Genomic DNA, 15,891 nt, shown 5'->3' with positions numbered 1-15,891 from the left:
CAAGATTTAACATTCTTCTAAGGGAACCATTGACAAGCAATGGTCTTAAGCTGAATTTGTAGGCGCCATCAGTTGGGTATTTAAAGCATAGGGGATCAGGGAAAGACTTTGTGTGCTACTCTGAAGGACAGTGAACTTCGCTCTGGGTGAGGTCTCAGACACATACTTCAGAAGCAGAATTTATTTGCTTATTTGATTTTGTTGTTGTTTTTTGACCTTTGCATTTGAAATGCTCTATACCCACAGGGGCTGGCTAGGACAATAGAGTGTGTGACTCTTGATCTCAGGGTCACAAGTTCAAGCCCCATGTTGGGCATGCAGCCTACTTAAAAAAAAAAAAATGTGAAATGCGCCTGGATTATGAGGTTTGAGGCCTGGAAAGGGTGTTGTGGACATGCCAGATAACATCTCAGGAGGCCTGGGAGCTGTCTCCTTGTGGGGGTTGATTGTGTGTCTCTCTAGCCATGAGCAATTTCAGAGTTGCATTTGAAGCAAGCCAGACACCAGGAGTTGGGATGGGGAGGATGATGAAACAACTCAAGAAGGGAGGAGGAGGGGGTGATCTGGAACATTAGCAGTCAGCTGATTGGAAGGCTGTAAATGATGCCAGAACTGATTAGCGATGTCTGCCGCTAGTGGGAAGGGGCTTGGCGGCAGCGCGCGTGCCAGAAGAAACCCATCTGGAGCACACAGCATTGCACTCTCAGAGACCACTTTACTTAAATACAAAGAATCTCAAGTCCAGACTTCATTGAGGTCACAAGGCAAGGTCACTGTGGCAGGAGGAAAACATAAGCTTGGGGAAGACGGCCAAAGTTTATTGAGGTGAAAGTTCAGCAGACACGTTGTCGGCAGTGAGCAAAGAGCCATGGGGGTCCAGTGAGGTGCCTGCCAGCCAGTGTCTCTGATCTAGAATGGGAGAGGGGTCTCTACAAGCAGATGGAGTGAGAACTGCCACAGGTGAGCTCTGCGGCCGCACCTCAGCTGCATGGGTGGTACATTCAGGACAGAGCATGGTGACTGCAGTTTGGGAGGTCAGATGAGCTTCCTGGAGGTGGCAAGCTTTGAAGGAGATGGACAGGCGAGGAGCAAGATGGGGATGGTAGGACACTGTCAGTAATGAAAGGGATTGTGGGAACACAGGACTAGACAGGTGTGGGTAGGAAGGACCCAGGTGCACAGAGCTGCCGTCTGGCACCATATGGAGAAGCTTATGGCTCGAGTAAATGTGGTTGATTGACAAGAGGATTGTGGCACAGTGGAAAGAGAAGGAGCTCTCAGGGCATGGGGAGGGAGGAGAGAGATTTGTCACTTAGAACCTAGGGCTTCTGGCTGGTGATGCCAAGAGAGGCCAGTCCTGATTTTACTGATGAGGTATGAGGTCATGCCCACTCCCCTTTGTTCCCTCAGCCACCCCCCTCCCCCGTTTACTGCTCTCCCTTTTCCCCACAGCCCCTCATTGTCTCCTGCTGGTGTCTGCGAGGAGCCCAGCGCTTGGGCCCCTCTGCTGGGAGGCTGGGCTACTCAACCTCTCCACTGGCCAGTGTGTTCCCTCTCCTTTTGATTGATTAAAGGCTGAAATGCACCTGCAAACTGCTTGCTCTCCCTGGAAACTAGGCTGGTTTCCACGTGAGGAGCCAGGGAGTCGGGCATGCTGAGTACAGTACAGTAAGGGAGAACATGCTTACCAGCTCTGGCCAATGTGAAGTAAATGAGAAGAATCCAAAACAAAACCAAACCCTCCCCCCGCCCCGCATCATGGGCCTTCTCTGTCAAGATGCTGGCGTCTGCAGTCGCTGGGAGAGGTAGGGGTGGGGTCACTGAGCCCACTTCAGGTTCTTTTCTAGTCCACAGGGGCTTTGTTCAACAGGCTCTGGGGCGATGTTGGCCGCTGTCTGCAGGGGAGTGGCCACCAGGGAAAATAGCACGTGGGACTTTTCAGGGGCTGGCCCCTTGGGGGGTGGATGTTGAGAGTCAGAAACCAGCCTGAGCCGGCATGGGTCTGGACTTGTCTACCCAGGCTGCTGTGTTTGTAGGCTTTGGGAAACCCTAGGCCTCAGGTGTTGGGTATGGCTGTGAGGACAGGAGAAGGTCACAGGGTTGGGGTAACTGGTAACTGCGGGAGGAAGGGACATGACTGACCACCCTCACAAAGGGCATCTGTAGACAGATGGATGGTTGATTGCCATATTAGTTTGCTAGGGCTGCTTGATTTTACATTTCTGATCCCCAAACTGGGTCGGCCTAGTGAAAGGTGTAGTCATCCCACAGCTCTGGAGTCCAGAAATCTGAAATCAGGGAGTTGGCAGAGCCATGATCCCTGTGAAGGCACCAACGAAGGATCTGGTCCAGGCTTCTCTCCCAGCTCCCAATGGTTCCTCGGCTTGTGGCAGCATGACTCCAGTTTCCCCATGGAGTCCTCCCTCTGTGCGTGTCTGTCTCTGTGTCCAAATTTCCTCTTTTTTATAATGAGACCAGGCATACTGTGTTAGGGCCCACCCGTGTGATGTCATCTTAACTAATTCCATCTGCAACCACCTATTCTCAAATAGAGTTACATTCTGAGGTACTAGGGGTTAGAACTTCAACATACGAATTGAAGAGGGCCACCATGCAACCCCAACAGTCACTGAGGCGCACTTGTGGGGCCTCTAGGAAGTCCTGGCCAGGACAGAGTGGGTCATGTTGGAGATCACCAACTCACCTAGGGCTTGGGACCCCTGGACACTCTCCAGGCTGCTGTGCTCCACAGAGCCCCTAAACTTATCTAGAATACCCTGTGTGTCCTGCTGTTTCTACATGCCAACCCCTTTACGAGGATGACTCTGTCCCTGCTTTTCCCTCTGCTTGCATGACCCTCATGAATACTTGCATCCCCTGTTCAAGGGGAGTCCCCAGGAAACTTGCCTGTGCTACTGTGGCCCCTTGAATCAGTGTACATATCATGCTGTCTTATAATTTTTTATTACATGTGTGTCATCACACACCATTCTTTGCAGTCAGGGCCTGTGACTTTTCCACTTCTGTGTCTTCAGTGTCTGGCCAGGCCTAACTTCATGGCAAGGTCTCAAAAGAAGCTTGTCCAGTGTTGGAGCTAAAGGACCTGAGATGTGGCAGGTTTGGGGAGAGATTGGTCATAAAGACAGGGGATGCTACCAGGAATCTAACCAGGAGGTCCTAAAACACATGGAAAATCTGCACATATCACATGTGTATGGTTCAGTGGGTTTTCACAAGCTGAACACATTTATGTAATCAGCACCCAGATTGAGAAACAGAACATTACCAGCTCCCCCATGGCCCCCACCCCACCCCCAGCTTCTATCTAAACTCCATCTCCTCAGGTTAGTTAATTTGCCTATCCTTGAACTTGATATAAATTAAGTCATAGAGTTGGTACTTTTTTGTGTCTGGGTTCTTTTGTTCTACTTTGTGTTTTGGGGGATTGACTTCTGCTATTGTATGTTGCTCTAATTTGTTCATTCTCCCTGCCGTGTAATATTCTAGTATGTGAATATACCACAGTTTATGCGTCTGGTCAACTTCCAGTAAGCGTGGATGTATTATGCATCAGGCTGTTCTGTAGCTCTGTGCTTCACGCTGCTGGGGAACATCTGTGCACATTTCACTGGTGTTTGTACCTGGGCATGACTTCTGGGTCATGAGGTGTGCACACTCCCAGATGTACTGGAGGTGGAAGTATTGATGATGAGAGTGGACTGTAGGGGTAACGAGGGATGGATGACATCAGGAGTGAAGGCAAGTTGCCAGAGAACTTGGAGAGATCATTAGCCAAGGGGCAGAGAAGCCAAATTGTAGAGACTGGATGGAATAAAGTGCTTTCTGTCTACGGGATAGATCATATAGGGGACGTTGGAGGACAAAGACTGGAGGGGGTTACTTAGAGAATTTAATTGCTCGTGTAACCTTGGTCAATGGGGGCCTCTCTGTGCTGCCTGATTTGGGGAAGTGGGAGCTTAACCCTAGATGAAGTCAGCCCCTCAACATGGATTTGTCACCATGTCTGGCTTTGCAGAATCTCCATGCCTGGGAAGAAGCCACTGCTATCAGGCTGGTGATGGTGGCAGCAGCTCATTAGTGTGGCAGCTTTGAGTAGAGAGTGATGGACTGATGGCAGCAGAGACCCACGGTATTCCTATACCTGCCTGCGTAGTTGTCAGACACCATCGAAGTGAGGGCCTATGCCTGGGGGGACACCAGGGGTCCTTGTGACTCTTACTGGGCACACCAGCCAGGATGCTCGCTCTAGTGGCTCTCTCAAGCCCTCAGGCTGCCCAGAATGACCAACCGAGGGGGGAGAGGGAAGTCCTCTGCAGCCTTCTCTGTGAATGGGCCTTTGCCTACTTGTTCTCACTGTCCTGAACTAGGAAATGACTCCACCCTTTTCATCCCCCGTCCTTTCCAGAATGGCAGCAAAGACAACTCTCTGGACATGCTGGGCACAGATATCTGGGCAGCCAACACCTTTGATTCCTTCAGGTAAGCTCTCCTTCCTCTTGCCTGTGGCGTATACCCCTGGCTGGGATACCAGCTTCTTGTCCTTATAGAAGCCCCATGGGGTTGTTGGAAGTTGAGTAAATGTTGAGCGTTCACTGATCAAGAAGTAGAGAGAAACAAAGAGGGGGTGAAGTAGAAAGGATGAGACCGCTGAGGAAAGAAGTCAGAGAGAGAGAATGGAGATCGAAGGAAGGCAAATGAGGGGAAAGGAGAAATCCAAGGGAAGGAGAGAAAGAGAAGGAGGGGAGGCTGAGAGAGGGTTGAGGGGGAAGAGAAGACAGATGCTAATAGTTCAACCACAGGGAAGAGGGAGAGAAGACAGAGGGGTGGACTGGTGGTTGGAAGAGCAAAGGAAAATGGCATATAGCAGACGATGGAGGCTATGGCTGCAGGGAGGTCCAGAGGAGGGAAGGGCTTTCAGTAGTTCAGACTCTGGAAGGTTCCTGATAGACCAAGTTGGAAGAACAGGTATTGGCCAGGACTACCTCAGTATGTGGGGACGGTGCCCTTGAAAGGTTTGCTAATGGGTACATACCATATGTTCATTCCTCTGGGGAGGGATGGCTTCGGACTGTGGATGGTAGTTACCCTTTAGCTCCACTCTGCCACTGGCTTGGAGCTGGCCAACACTGCGCATATGCTTCAGGCCTATGCCTGGCTCAGACTCCAGTTTGCACAGAATGGAAGCACCATGGTCTCCTGGGACTGGGGCTGATGGCACCTGGCCTCCTGGCACTTGCCTTATCTCCTTAGAGCCGCCTTGCCGCCATTTTGAGCTTCTGTCAGAAGCTTCTGGTTTTGGCCTCCTTTCTCTCCAGCCTTCCTCACGTGTAGGTGTGAGAGCAAACTCTGGAGTGTTTTAGAGGGACCGCTCGCGGTAGGATAGGCCACAGACTGACGCTCGTGTTTTACCGGCACATGTTATGGCGTAGCGAGGTTGAAGAGAGGTGAGGGCTTGGCACGCAGCCTTCTGCCCCCATGTCTGTGAGCAGAGCTGACACCACAGGCTCCATTCTGAGTGAGGGATCTCTGTCAACCCTGCCCTTGGCTGGTGGATGCCCTCCCCATCCTGCCCACCTCTTCGTGAGGACACTCCATGCCAGGTTTGTGCCTACTTGTCTGGTGCCCATCAGTAACTGGGCTGGTCGCCCCCTTACCTCCCTTCCTTACCTTTTCTCATCCTCCAGTGGTGCCACCTGGGACCTGCAACCCGAAAAGCTAGACTTCACCCAGTTCCACCGGAAGCTGAGACATACGCCCAAGCAGCCCCTGCCGCATATCGACCGGGAAGGGTAAGCAGTGACCAGGGGCTCTTACACAGGGGTGGGAGGGGTTGCAGCCATCTGGGGGTCGACAGGGGCCTTTCCCTGGGTGGGCAGACAGACATCTCCGCTGCACTGGAGACACACAGGTGGCTGATGTCCAGAGAGGCTCTCTGCCTAGAACCGCAGACTCACTGGCCTCTCTCCACCCTTCCCTGTCCAGCCTCCTCCACCCGCACCGCCCACTCCTCTTCCTGACCACCGAGGCTCTGCTTGTCGGCAGTCGAGTGCAGTGGGTCGCAGTTTTGATCGGGGCCACTGGGAGACTTGTTAAAACAGCCAGAACATCCCGAACTCTGATTCGGGAGTTCTGGGGTGGGGCCCGAGAATGGGCATTCCTAACAAGTTCCCAGGGGATGCTGGTCCCGCTGGACCAGGGACCCCCACTTTGAGAACCACTCTGGTTTCCCATCCTCTGCTTTTTTCATGTATCACTGTTGCCTTCTTCTCTTAATGATACGTCCAGGCCTGGGCTCACCTCAGGACAGCAATGTGACTGACCCAGGGGAATAAGACAGATGGGGGTTTTTTTTTTTTTTGCCCTTTCTTTTTTAAAAAAATAATTGTTATTCATTTAGAATTCCCGTAACAACACATTCACCATTTTAAAGTGTCCAGTTTCATTTCGTTTCGTGTTTTCATAATAATGGGGTAACTACCACCTCCCTGTAGTTTCAGAACATTTTCAACACCCCAGAATAGAATCAGATCCGCTAAGCAGTTATGCCCCAGCCCTCTCTCACACCTGGTGACCACCAGTGTGCTTTCTGTTTCTGTGAATTTACCTCTTCTAGAAGTTTCTAGAAATGGGATCATACGAGGTCTTTGCACTCTGGCTTCTTTCCCTCAGCATAGTTTTTTGAGGTTCATCCACATTATGTAGCATCTATCAGCCCTTTGTTCATTTTCGTGGCTGCGTAATATTCCATCCCGTGTCTCTGTCCCTGTTTGTCCATTCATCTGCTAATGGGGATTTGTGTTCTCTCCATGCCCTGGCTATTGTGAAAGATTCGGTCATGAACCTTCGTGTCCAAGTACTTGTTTCAGTCCCTGTTTTCAGTTCTTTTGGGTATGGGCCTGGGGATGAAATTGCTGAGTCACGTGGTCCAATTCTGACACCAGTTCTGTCGTGTGTGTGTTTTTTTCCCCAACACCAGCAAGCAGTTTTCTGATACCAGCTGAGTGTCCACGATTTGGCTCAATTCTAACCCAGTCTACCTGGAAACACCATCAGACCCCACAGACTTAGGTTGAGAGCTTAGTCCTACTGTCCCTTTCCCCCATTGCAGATGCCAGTCAAAAGGCCAGGCTGTCACCTGTGCTTCAGATCTCTGACTCTAGGTTGGGGGTCCAGCGACCCCCTCCCTGGCTTCTATGGATTTGCTGGGGCATGGGGGGCACAGGAGTTGGGAAAACACTGTACTCACTAGATGACTGGTTGATATAAAGGCATATAACTCAGGAACAGCCAGATGGAAGAGATGCATAGGAGAGGGATGGGGAAAGCTGCCAAGCTTCGTGCCCTGTCCAGAGTGCCAGTCTCCCAGAATCCCTGCGTGAGCTCCTCCCCGAGGTCCTCCAAAGCCTCTCCTTTGGGGCTTTTTGGGGGGACTTCATTACACAGTCATGACTGATCGAATCACTGGCCATTCACCATTGATTACACCTCCAGCCCCTCTCCCCTCCCTGGAAGTCAGAGTTAGGACTGGAAATCACAAAGTTAGGTCCCCTGTCAAACAGGCCCCTCCCTTAGGTTCCCTAAGTGTTTTCGCCAGAGCCGTCACATTAACATAACAAAAGACACCATTATCTCTGTCTTGGCTTAAGGAATTCCAAGGATTTTAGGAGCTCTGTACCAGGACTGGGGAAGAAGACCAAATATATCTTCTATAAATCACAATACCACACATAGTAATTCCTCGTTTTAAGTTTGTGAGGAACTGCCAAACGATTTTCCACTGAGGCTGTATATTTTCCCACCAGCAATACTCAGGGCTTCTGATTTTTCCACATCTTTGCCAACACTGGTTGTTCTCTTTTTTTTATTATTATTATTATTATGCTGATGACTTTTACTTTTCCTTCCAATCCCTTCCTGTCCACTCCTGGCTCCTGTCACTGCAGATCTGAACATAACTGAGATTATTGGTTATGTTAAACATAACTGCCTCTCACCTGCTCCCCACCCCACCCTAGCAGGCACCCCTTCTCTGACCACTCTGGTCTCACCAGGTTCATGAGCAACAGCCTGGGGAGGGAGATGCTTTTGTCCCTATTCCAGATATGAGAGAAATGTAGCTCAGAGAGGCAGACTAACTTGCCCAAGTAGACAAGCCATGATTTAAGGCCTTCTGATGCCATCCAGTGCCCAGGTTACACACCAAAGTATCTGCGAAGCAGCTTAAGCCCCTTAAAATTCCATGCAAACTCATGTGCTTGTGGAAATTTTTCTGGGGAGAGACCCATCACTTGCCTGTACTCTCCCAGGGGACCCCAGGCTCTCACAACGGCTCCTTTTTCCATTGTCCCCCCGTGTGGGTTCCATCAGAACTCCCTAGAGCATTTTTGCTTGGGTAGAGAGTAGAGGTGGCCTTCAACATGGAGGTGCCCTATTAGAATGGGATAGAGCAGAGGTGAGACCCGGGCCCCCCAAGTTTGGGGGGGTGGGGATCCTGAGTCTAACGTCCAGTGGCCACCTTGTGGCAGGAACTGTGTCGCCCTTAGAGGCCAGCCATACTGGGGACGGACGCCACATGCCCAGCCATTGCAGCATCCCTCAGAAGCAGGGGACCAAGGTTGGTTGCCAAGGCTTCCTGCAGACCATGTTTCCATGGAGGGACAGAAATCAGAGAAGGCTGTTGCCTTGGAAACCCTGTTGGCAGCAGTGACTCAGCTGGTCTGTGGCAACCTTCTGCCCTCCGAACCTGCAGTCCCTCTGGGGAGTTCCGAACCCCAGAGAGGATGGGTCTAAGGGGACAGCAGCCCTCCTTGTACATGGTCCCCTTCTGCCCCCAGGGGCCGCTGAGGTGAGGATGAAAGACCGCGCCTGTGCTGAGCTAAGCTGGTGTCTAGCGTGTGCTTGGAGCCTGGGGCAGCTGGGAGTCCAGAGGTGGGGGGTGGCACACATGACCTGGGAGGAGAGGGTGTCAGCCATTGCAGTCAGCCAATGGTCCCCAACTTCCTCCCTTCCACTGCCATGCTGTGTATGAAATACAGAGGCAAGCCATCGGTACCTTCTCCGGCCAGCCTGTAGTGAGAAGGTAGCCGGATGTTTCCAGACCTCTTTCCACCTCCCTGTCTGCTTGCAGCCCAGGGCATCAGGAGGCTGCAGTCAGGGTGACGTGCCCCTCACACCTTCCTTACTCCCCTCGCACCCCAGATCCACCTCCCAGAACCGAGCTGTCCTTCAGGCCCCAGCCCTCTTAGCATCATCTTGCCCCCTTACCCACCCCCATCCGCCACACTCCACTGACAGGAACACGGACATCCCATACTTGGGCTTAGCTCCAGGCCACTGCCTTGCCACCCTCTGCCCAGGACATTCTCCCGCGTTCTCTGCTTGGCCAGCTGAGGACCTGCCTCCCTCCCTCTGCCCCAGACCATTCTGGATGCCTCTGGACGGTCTGGGCAGCATTCCTCGTGGTTCCCGTACCGCCCTCTGTTGCCCTGAGAGGCCCAGTCTATGCACTGTTTACACTGGGGCCCAACCCGAGCCGGAGCCCACACAGAAACACTTGTTGAACGAGGGGCGTAGATCATGTCCTCCTACCCTCTTCCACCCAAGCTTTATTGGGGTATGCCCCCACTGGGCTCCTCTGTCTGTAAGGCTTTCAAGATACTTATCACATGCTGCCCCCTACTGGTGATGGGGCTTACTGCCCTGTCAGATGAGTTGAGTGTGTGTTTCCCAAGAGCTGTGAGTTGTGGAGGGCAGGAACTACACCAGATTTCTTTTCCATGACTCCAAGGGAAGTTGACAGGGCCAGAAAAACAGACACTCGGTAAATATTGAACAAATACATGCTCTGAAATTTGAGAGTTGCATTAATTCTGCAGCTGGAAAATTCTGTGGCTATCACACCAGAGAGCCCTCACGGTGCCTGGGTCCCTAATAATAACAATGAGAGCAGTAGTCACTAATCCGTCCTGGGCACCATTCCAAGTGTTCGCCTCACGTCATTTAAAACTCACCCAACCTACGGAGGCGGGAGCATTATTATCCTCACTTCGACAGATTGCGGGAACTAGGAGGCACAGAGAAGTGAGTAACTTGCGTGGGCTGAGGTCAGCTCCAGAGTCTAGGCTCTTAATCAGTCTCTGTGCTGGCACTCTTCCCCCCACAGCAGCCAAGACAGTGGCAGTGAAATAGTAGCAAAACGGTAATAGTAGGAATAGTAGTAAGATAGTTGTAAATTATATTAGTACTAGGAGTAGTAGCCCTAGTGGGAATAATGTATTTGCCGTATTTATCTTATTAGAATTTGATGTAATTATTGCCCGTAGTTACCATAATAATATGCATACCATTGAATATGGCATATAATACAGATGTGTGTATATGGGGGCGTACGGGTGTGCACGTACGTGAGTACCAGGCATGATTCTAAGTGCTTAGATACATGAACTGATTTAATCCTCCTGCCACTACTCTTGATCCCCAGAACCTCTGGAGAGGTTAAGTGAGTCACATAGGATCACCCAGTTAGTAAGGGATGCAGCTGGGGTTCCAGCCTGGCAGTCCGGTCCCAGAGTCTTTCAATCACAGGAGACGTGGGTGATGGGTAGCGAACCAAGGCCAGTGTCTGCGGCCTGATGGTAGGGCTGCCTGCAGAGGGCATGAAGACAAAGCATCAGCATCTGAGAGCGCTTGCTGGATTGGCCCAGAGGCAGGCCGAGGAAGGAGAAATCCCTGTTGCAGGCCTGTGTGACCTCAAGAAAGTTGCTTAGTCTTTCTGTTCATTCGTTGTCCCTCTGGTATAATGGGGGAGATGATGGGCTTTGCAGGAGCTGTGACAGGTTTGGGGGTATTCGTCAGCAAGGAACTTAGCATCTTTGCCTGGAAGGATCAAAGGGAGCTCTGGGACCTCTGTTAACCTCCCCGTTGGATGTCACATTAGTGCTCCCTGCCCCTGGACTCATCCCAGCACTCCCACCTGTACAACGTCCTTCATTCTCGAGGCAGGGCCCATGTTGCCAGGCCTGGGGAAGGAGGGCATGCTTCTCAGGGCTGTTTCCTCGGGATGGGACTGACCAGTCCTGCAGGCCTTCGGGAAGCAGGGCCAGGTGTCTGCTCTTTCTGCTTGCCAGGCCGGGATAGGAAGCATAAACCTGCCAACTTTTCAGTGCCTTTCTGTCTTTTCTGGTCCAGGTGTGGAAAAGGGAAGCTAGAAGACGGGGATAGCATCAACCTGAACGACATCGAGAAGGTTCTCCCAGCCTGGCAGGTAGGTACAGGAGCAGAGTCTCCAACCCCTCCAGCCAGGTCCAGATCCTCAGTCTGGGCTGAGCCTACATGTTCTTTTGGCCCCTTGCTCCAGCAGGGTGGAACTGGGTGTCCCTGCAGCAGTAGGTGGGCAGGGGTAGGTGCCCGCCGACGGCCAGGCTGTCTCATGGTGATGCGTATGGCGGCACACTCTTGGCTCTGCTGTAAGCATCGGTGGCAGGCCTGAGAGCCCCCAGAGGTGAAATGGGGCCGTGCTCTGGCAACTCAGAGCACTTGGAAATTTTTTGTCCCTTGACCTGAAGTCTCCACAGGCGAGGCGTCCTGCGGTGTGTTCTAGTGGGACTGGTGGGACTGCTGGGATTTCCAGCATGGTTGGGGCTATTTTTAGGCTTTTGAAAAGTGGAGTTGTCCTGCCAGCCTCCAGGTGTCCTCTGTGCTTGCTGATATTATCATCGATTGGGCTCCTTTCCCTGAATTAAGCCAGGCTCTGGGACAATAGGATCCACTCAGCATAGAGCAGATCTGAGTTCTCTAGATGTTTCTGGTGCCGAAATAGTAGGAATCTGCATCCGGGCATGGCACTGGGACCTGCCACAGCCGAGTGAGAACCAGTCTCCAAGGTGACTGAGCCCACCCCGCCAGTGATCTGCCACCACACTCACCACATCTCGCTCTCCTTCCCACCTGAATCTCATGCCACTTCACCTTCGCCCATTCTCTTCCTGCTCCCTTTGTGCTTGTCCCATTTTGTGGGTTCAGTGTCCATGCCTCGGGCCCATTAATGGGAGATGATCAAATGCCCAGTCAAGGTCTCAGCAATCTGAAGAGGATGGGCCTTGAGCTGGTTTTTTCTTTGTTTCTTCTACTTGGCGTTTATTGTCTTTCTTAGATCTTAGATCTATTAATCAAATTTAGATAAACTTCAGCCACCATCTCCTCCCACTGCTGGGATTCCAATGATACATCTGCTGTGTTTCTTCCTATTTTCCCATGGCTCCTCAAACTCTGCTAATTTTTTTTTAAGTCTTTCTTCTCAGTGTGCTTCATTTTGAATAGTTCCCATTGCTGTGTCTTCAGGTTCATTAGTCTTTTTTTGCAAAGTGAAACCTAGCATTAATACCGTCTAGGATATTGTTCATTTCGGATATTGTGTTGTTCATGTCTAGAAGTTCCGTTTAGATCTTTTTTTCTCTGTCTTCCATGTCTCTCTTCTTCATGCCCATGCTTTCCCCAATCTTCTTGAGCATAAGGAATATATTGATAATAACTGTTTTAAGGTTCTTCTCTACTGCTTCTGCCATCCATGTCATCTCAGTGTTTGTTTGTATTCATTGATTTTTCTCCTGGAAATATTTGTGTATGTGTCCTGGTGATTTTAGATTAGTTGCCAGGTATTAGGAATTTTACATTGTTGGGTGCTGGATTTTTGTTAGTATTCATTTATGTATCCGGGGGATTGTTCTGGAACACAGTTAAGTTACTTCAGAAGAGCTTCATCTTTTCAAGGTTTGTTTTTAAAGCCTTATTAGGTGGAAGGCCTTTAGTCTACAATACCTCTTACTCCACTACTGAGTCAACACCCTTCTGAGACTGCTTCCCAATAGAAGTGTTTCAACCTCATCCACTGGGAACACAGAATGTTTCTAGCCCTGTGTGATCTCAGGGGATTTTTCTGTCCATTCCTTTTAGGAAGCCTTCTACTGGCTCTGGAAGTTTCCCCACACACATGCACAAATTAGTGCTCAGCCAGAGACACGATGGTCTGCAGATTTCTGGATTTCTCTTCTCTGGTGCTCTGCCTTGCAAATTCTAGTTGCCTCAGACTCCCTGAATTTTGAACTCTGTCCCCATAACTCACTGAGACCACTTGACTCTGTGTAGACTACTCCCCCTGTGTTGCAGTCTAGAAATTCTCTTCTAGGCACCAGACTGGAGCACAGATAGGACTCACCTTATTACAAAGGGAAATGTGTGACCTTCTGGTGGAGAAACCTGCCAGAGTCTAATTTGACCATATGATTGAGGTTAACATCATTAGCGACGGGATGGGTAGCCACCATGTGCTGTCTGGTGTGCTGCACGGGAAGCACCCACAGTATTTCTGAGGGGTCTCCTGCTAAGAAAGCATGGCCCGAGTCTGATCATAAAGAAACAAATGTAAGGACCATTCCTTTGAACCACTTGTATATGAAAGACAGGAAAAGACCAAAGAATCTTCCAGGTCAGAGGGGCCTAAAGAGGCAGACTGAAAACCATGTGTGTTCTTTGCTGAGATCCTGAACCAGAAGACTTTATTGGACAGTTGGAGAATGTGAATGGGGATCTGGGGAAGGGGACAGTAGTGACACCTGGGTGTCGGTGTGCTGACCTGAAGGGCTAGATTACGGCTCTATAGTGAAGTGTCCTTGTTTCTGAGAAATACACAGTAGAGGATTTGAGGGATATGGGGCTTCCTGTCTGCAGCTTGTCCTCAAATGTTTAGAGAAAGAAAAAATAATGGGTATGTAGATACACAGATGAGCTGAAGACCAAATGGTGAGCTTTAACAGTCAGGGACTCTGAGTGAGGAGCATAGAAAAGTTCTTTGTATCATCCTTACAACTTTCCTGTAAGTTTGGGAGAAAAAAAGAATTTGTATCTTCAGCCATGGTGTGTAGGTCAATGGCATGGAGTATCCCAGTGCACAGAGCATCCTCTGGGCTGGATCTGTATTCAGTTATCACCGCTAATATAAAGCTAGCTTTGGTGCAAAAGATAAAAGGATAAAGTACTCAGAAATTACTATTTTATTGCTCCATTCCTAAATGCTTACAGCATTCGTGGTTGATAGAAAAAATTGTTTGAGAGACACAGATCCAAGTGAGAATCCACATTCCCCTGCCCTAGGTGAGGTGTTGACTCTTTGGTGGCCTTTGAGCCAGAAGCGGGGGACATCCTGGCCAGGAAGGTAACTGGTATGACCTCTTTCTCCTATTTGGTGCCTGTCTCCTAGCTCCCTAGGGAGCAGAGCAGAGTGGAGGGGCTTTCATTTCTGTTTGAAGGGCAGGAAGAGCTGTGCCCCTGGCTGGGGGAGGCAGCAGAGCTCAGGAGTTAATTGGCATCTGGACCTAAGAGATAGACTTCATGGCATCCTGGCCCTGCCACTGACTAAGCCAAGTAACTGGGCTAATTACTTATCCTTGTTCTGCCTCAGTTTCCTCCTGTGTAAAATGAAGATAATGGCAGTCTCTACTTCAGAGGGGCGTTGGTGAAGATTGAATACTGAGTTCTGTGCAGCATTGAGAACAGTGCCTGGTGCTCCCTCCCGGGGTGGGCTCCCCTGGCCTGGTTCAGAGGCGGGAGAGGGAGCAGTTCCCTGTGTCCCACCCTGGGTACTCTTCCTAAGTGACCTCCCAGGCAGTGCAGAAAGATGGCACTAGAAGTCAGGAGAATCAAGCTGCAGACTTCCACCCCAGAAATGCTGTCACCTCCCCTCCCTCCAGCTCAGTTTACTCATCGGTAGAATGACTCAGTTGGACTAGATCACAGGTCTGCCAACTGTGAAGCCCTTGGATTTTTCAGAGCTGCCTTGGGAGTCCTACTAGGAGTGGGGAGGCTGGAGAAGCAGTTTCAGCGGCCCCTACTTGGGCTCACCCAGAACTGCTCTGCTGGCATCTCTAAACCAGTCTACTGTGAATTGTTTCATTGGAGGAAATGGTTCTACTACTAATCCGATGGTGAGAATTATTAGGCCAGCACATATTCCACATTTTCTCTCTTTCTTCCAGGAAACAATAAGTCAGCAAGCACTCCTGGTTCTCCGGGGCCGTGTCTGACACTTACAGTCTTAGGGGCTTCTGGTTGCGGAGGTCTTCCCCACCCTCATCTCTATATGCAGTGGGGGTCCACACAGCCATCCGGGCTTTGGTGCTCCCATGCACACATGCCACTATGAGTCAGCTTTGCCACCGGAAAACTCGGAGCAGTTAGGTCCCTAAACCCATGGTACTGAACCTGGGCTGCACATGAGATCTGTCTGGGAAGCTTTTAAATCTACAGCTTTCTGGTCTTACCCTCGACCGACTGCATGAATTATCTCCTGCTGCATAATAAATGGTTCAACATCTAACAGCTTAAAAAAACAAAAACAAAAACAGACATTTACCATCCCACATACATTCACGGGGCCAGGAATCTGGGAACTGCTTGGCTGGGGGATCTGGCTCAAGGGGTCTCTCCTGAAGCTGTCATCAGGCTGATGGCCAAGGCTGCAGCCATCCAAAGGCTTGTCTGGGGCCAGAGGGCCTCCTTCCATCATGGCCCCTCACCCACCTCCCTCGGTTCCACCTTGTTTGTTGGCTCAAGGCCTCATTTCCTTGCCCTGCAGGCCTCTTCCTAAACTGTCAAGTGTCCTCACAAACATGGCAGCGGTCTTCCTCCAAAGCAAGTGATCTGAGAGAGAGAGAGCATCCAACATAGAAGTCCCGATCTTTCGTACCAGAGTCTCAGAAGTGACATGCTCTCCCTCTGCCACATGCCGTATGTCAGTTGCAAACACACCAACCCTGGCCCAGTGCAGAAGGGACCGCACAAAGGTGTGACTGTCAGCAGGCAGGGGTCACTGGGGCC

General features: G+C 50.7%; 1 protein-coding gene across 4 annotated transcripts in view; it reads left to right on the top strand.

Moving 5' to 3' along the window:
* The window catches only part of CTIF (cap binding complex dependent translation initiation factor), a 208,803-nt gene that overhangs the window by 29,037 nt on the left and 163,875 nt on the right, over positions 1-15,891 (top strand). For all 4 annotated transcript variants that reach the window (XM_032882550.1, XM_032882549.1, XM_032882548.1 and 1 more), the window contains 3 exons: positions 4,427-4,500; positions 5,706-5,810; positions 11,209-11,284. In XM_032882550.1, coding sequence (XP_032738441.1) covers positions 4,427-4,500; positions 5,706-5,810; positions 11,209-11,284 — 255 coding nt within the window. The remainder of the gene's footprint in view (positions 1-4,426; positions 4,501-5,705; positions 5,811-11,208; positions 11,285-15,891) is intronic.

The sequence above is a fragment of the Lontra canadensis genome, unplaced genomic scaffold (genome assembly GCF_010015895.1).
Source record: "Lontra canadensis isolate GAN:19392208 unplaced genomic scaffold, GSC_riverotter_1.0 scaffold82, whole genome shotgun sequence".
Lineage (NCBI taxonomy): Eukaryota > Metazoa > Chordata > Mammalia > Carnivora > Mustelidae > Lontra > Lontra canadensis.
This window is presented reverse-complemented; position numbering and strand designations above follow the sequence as displayed.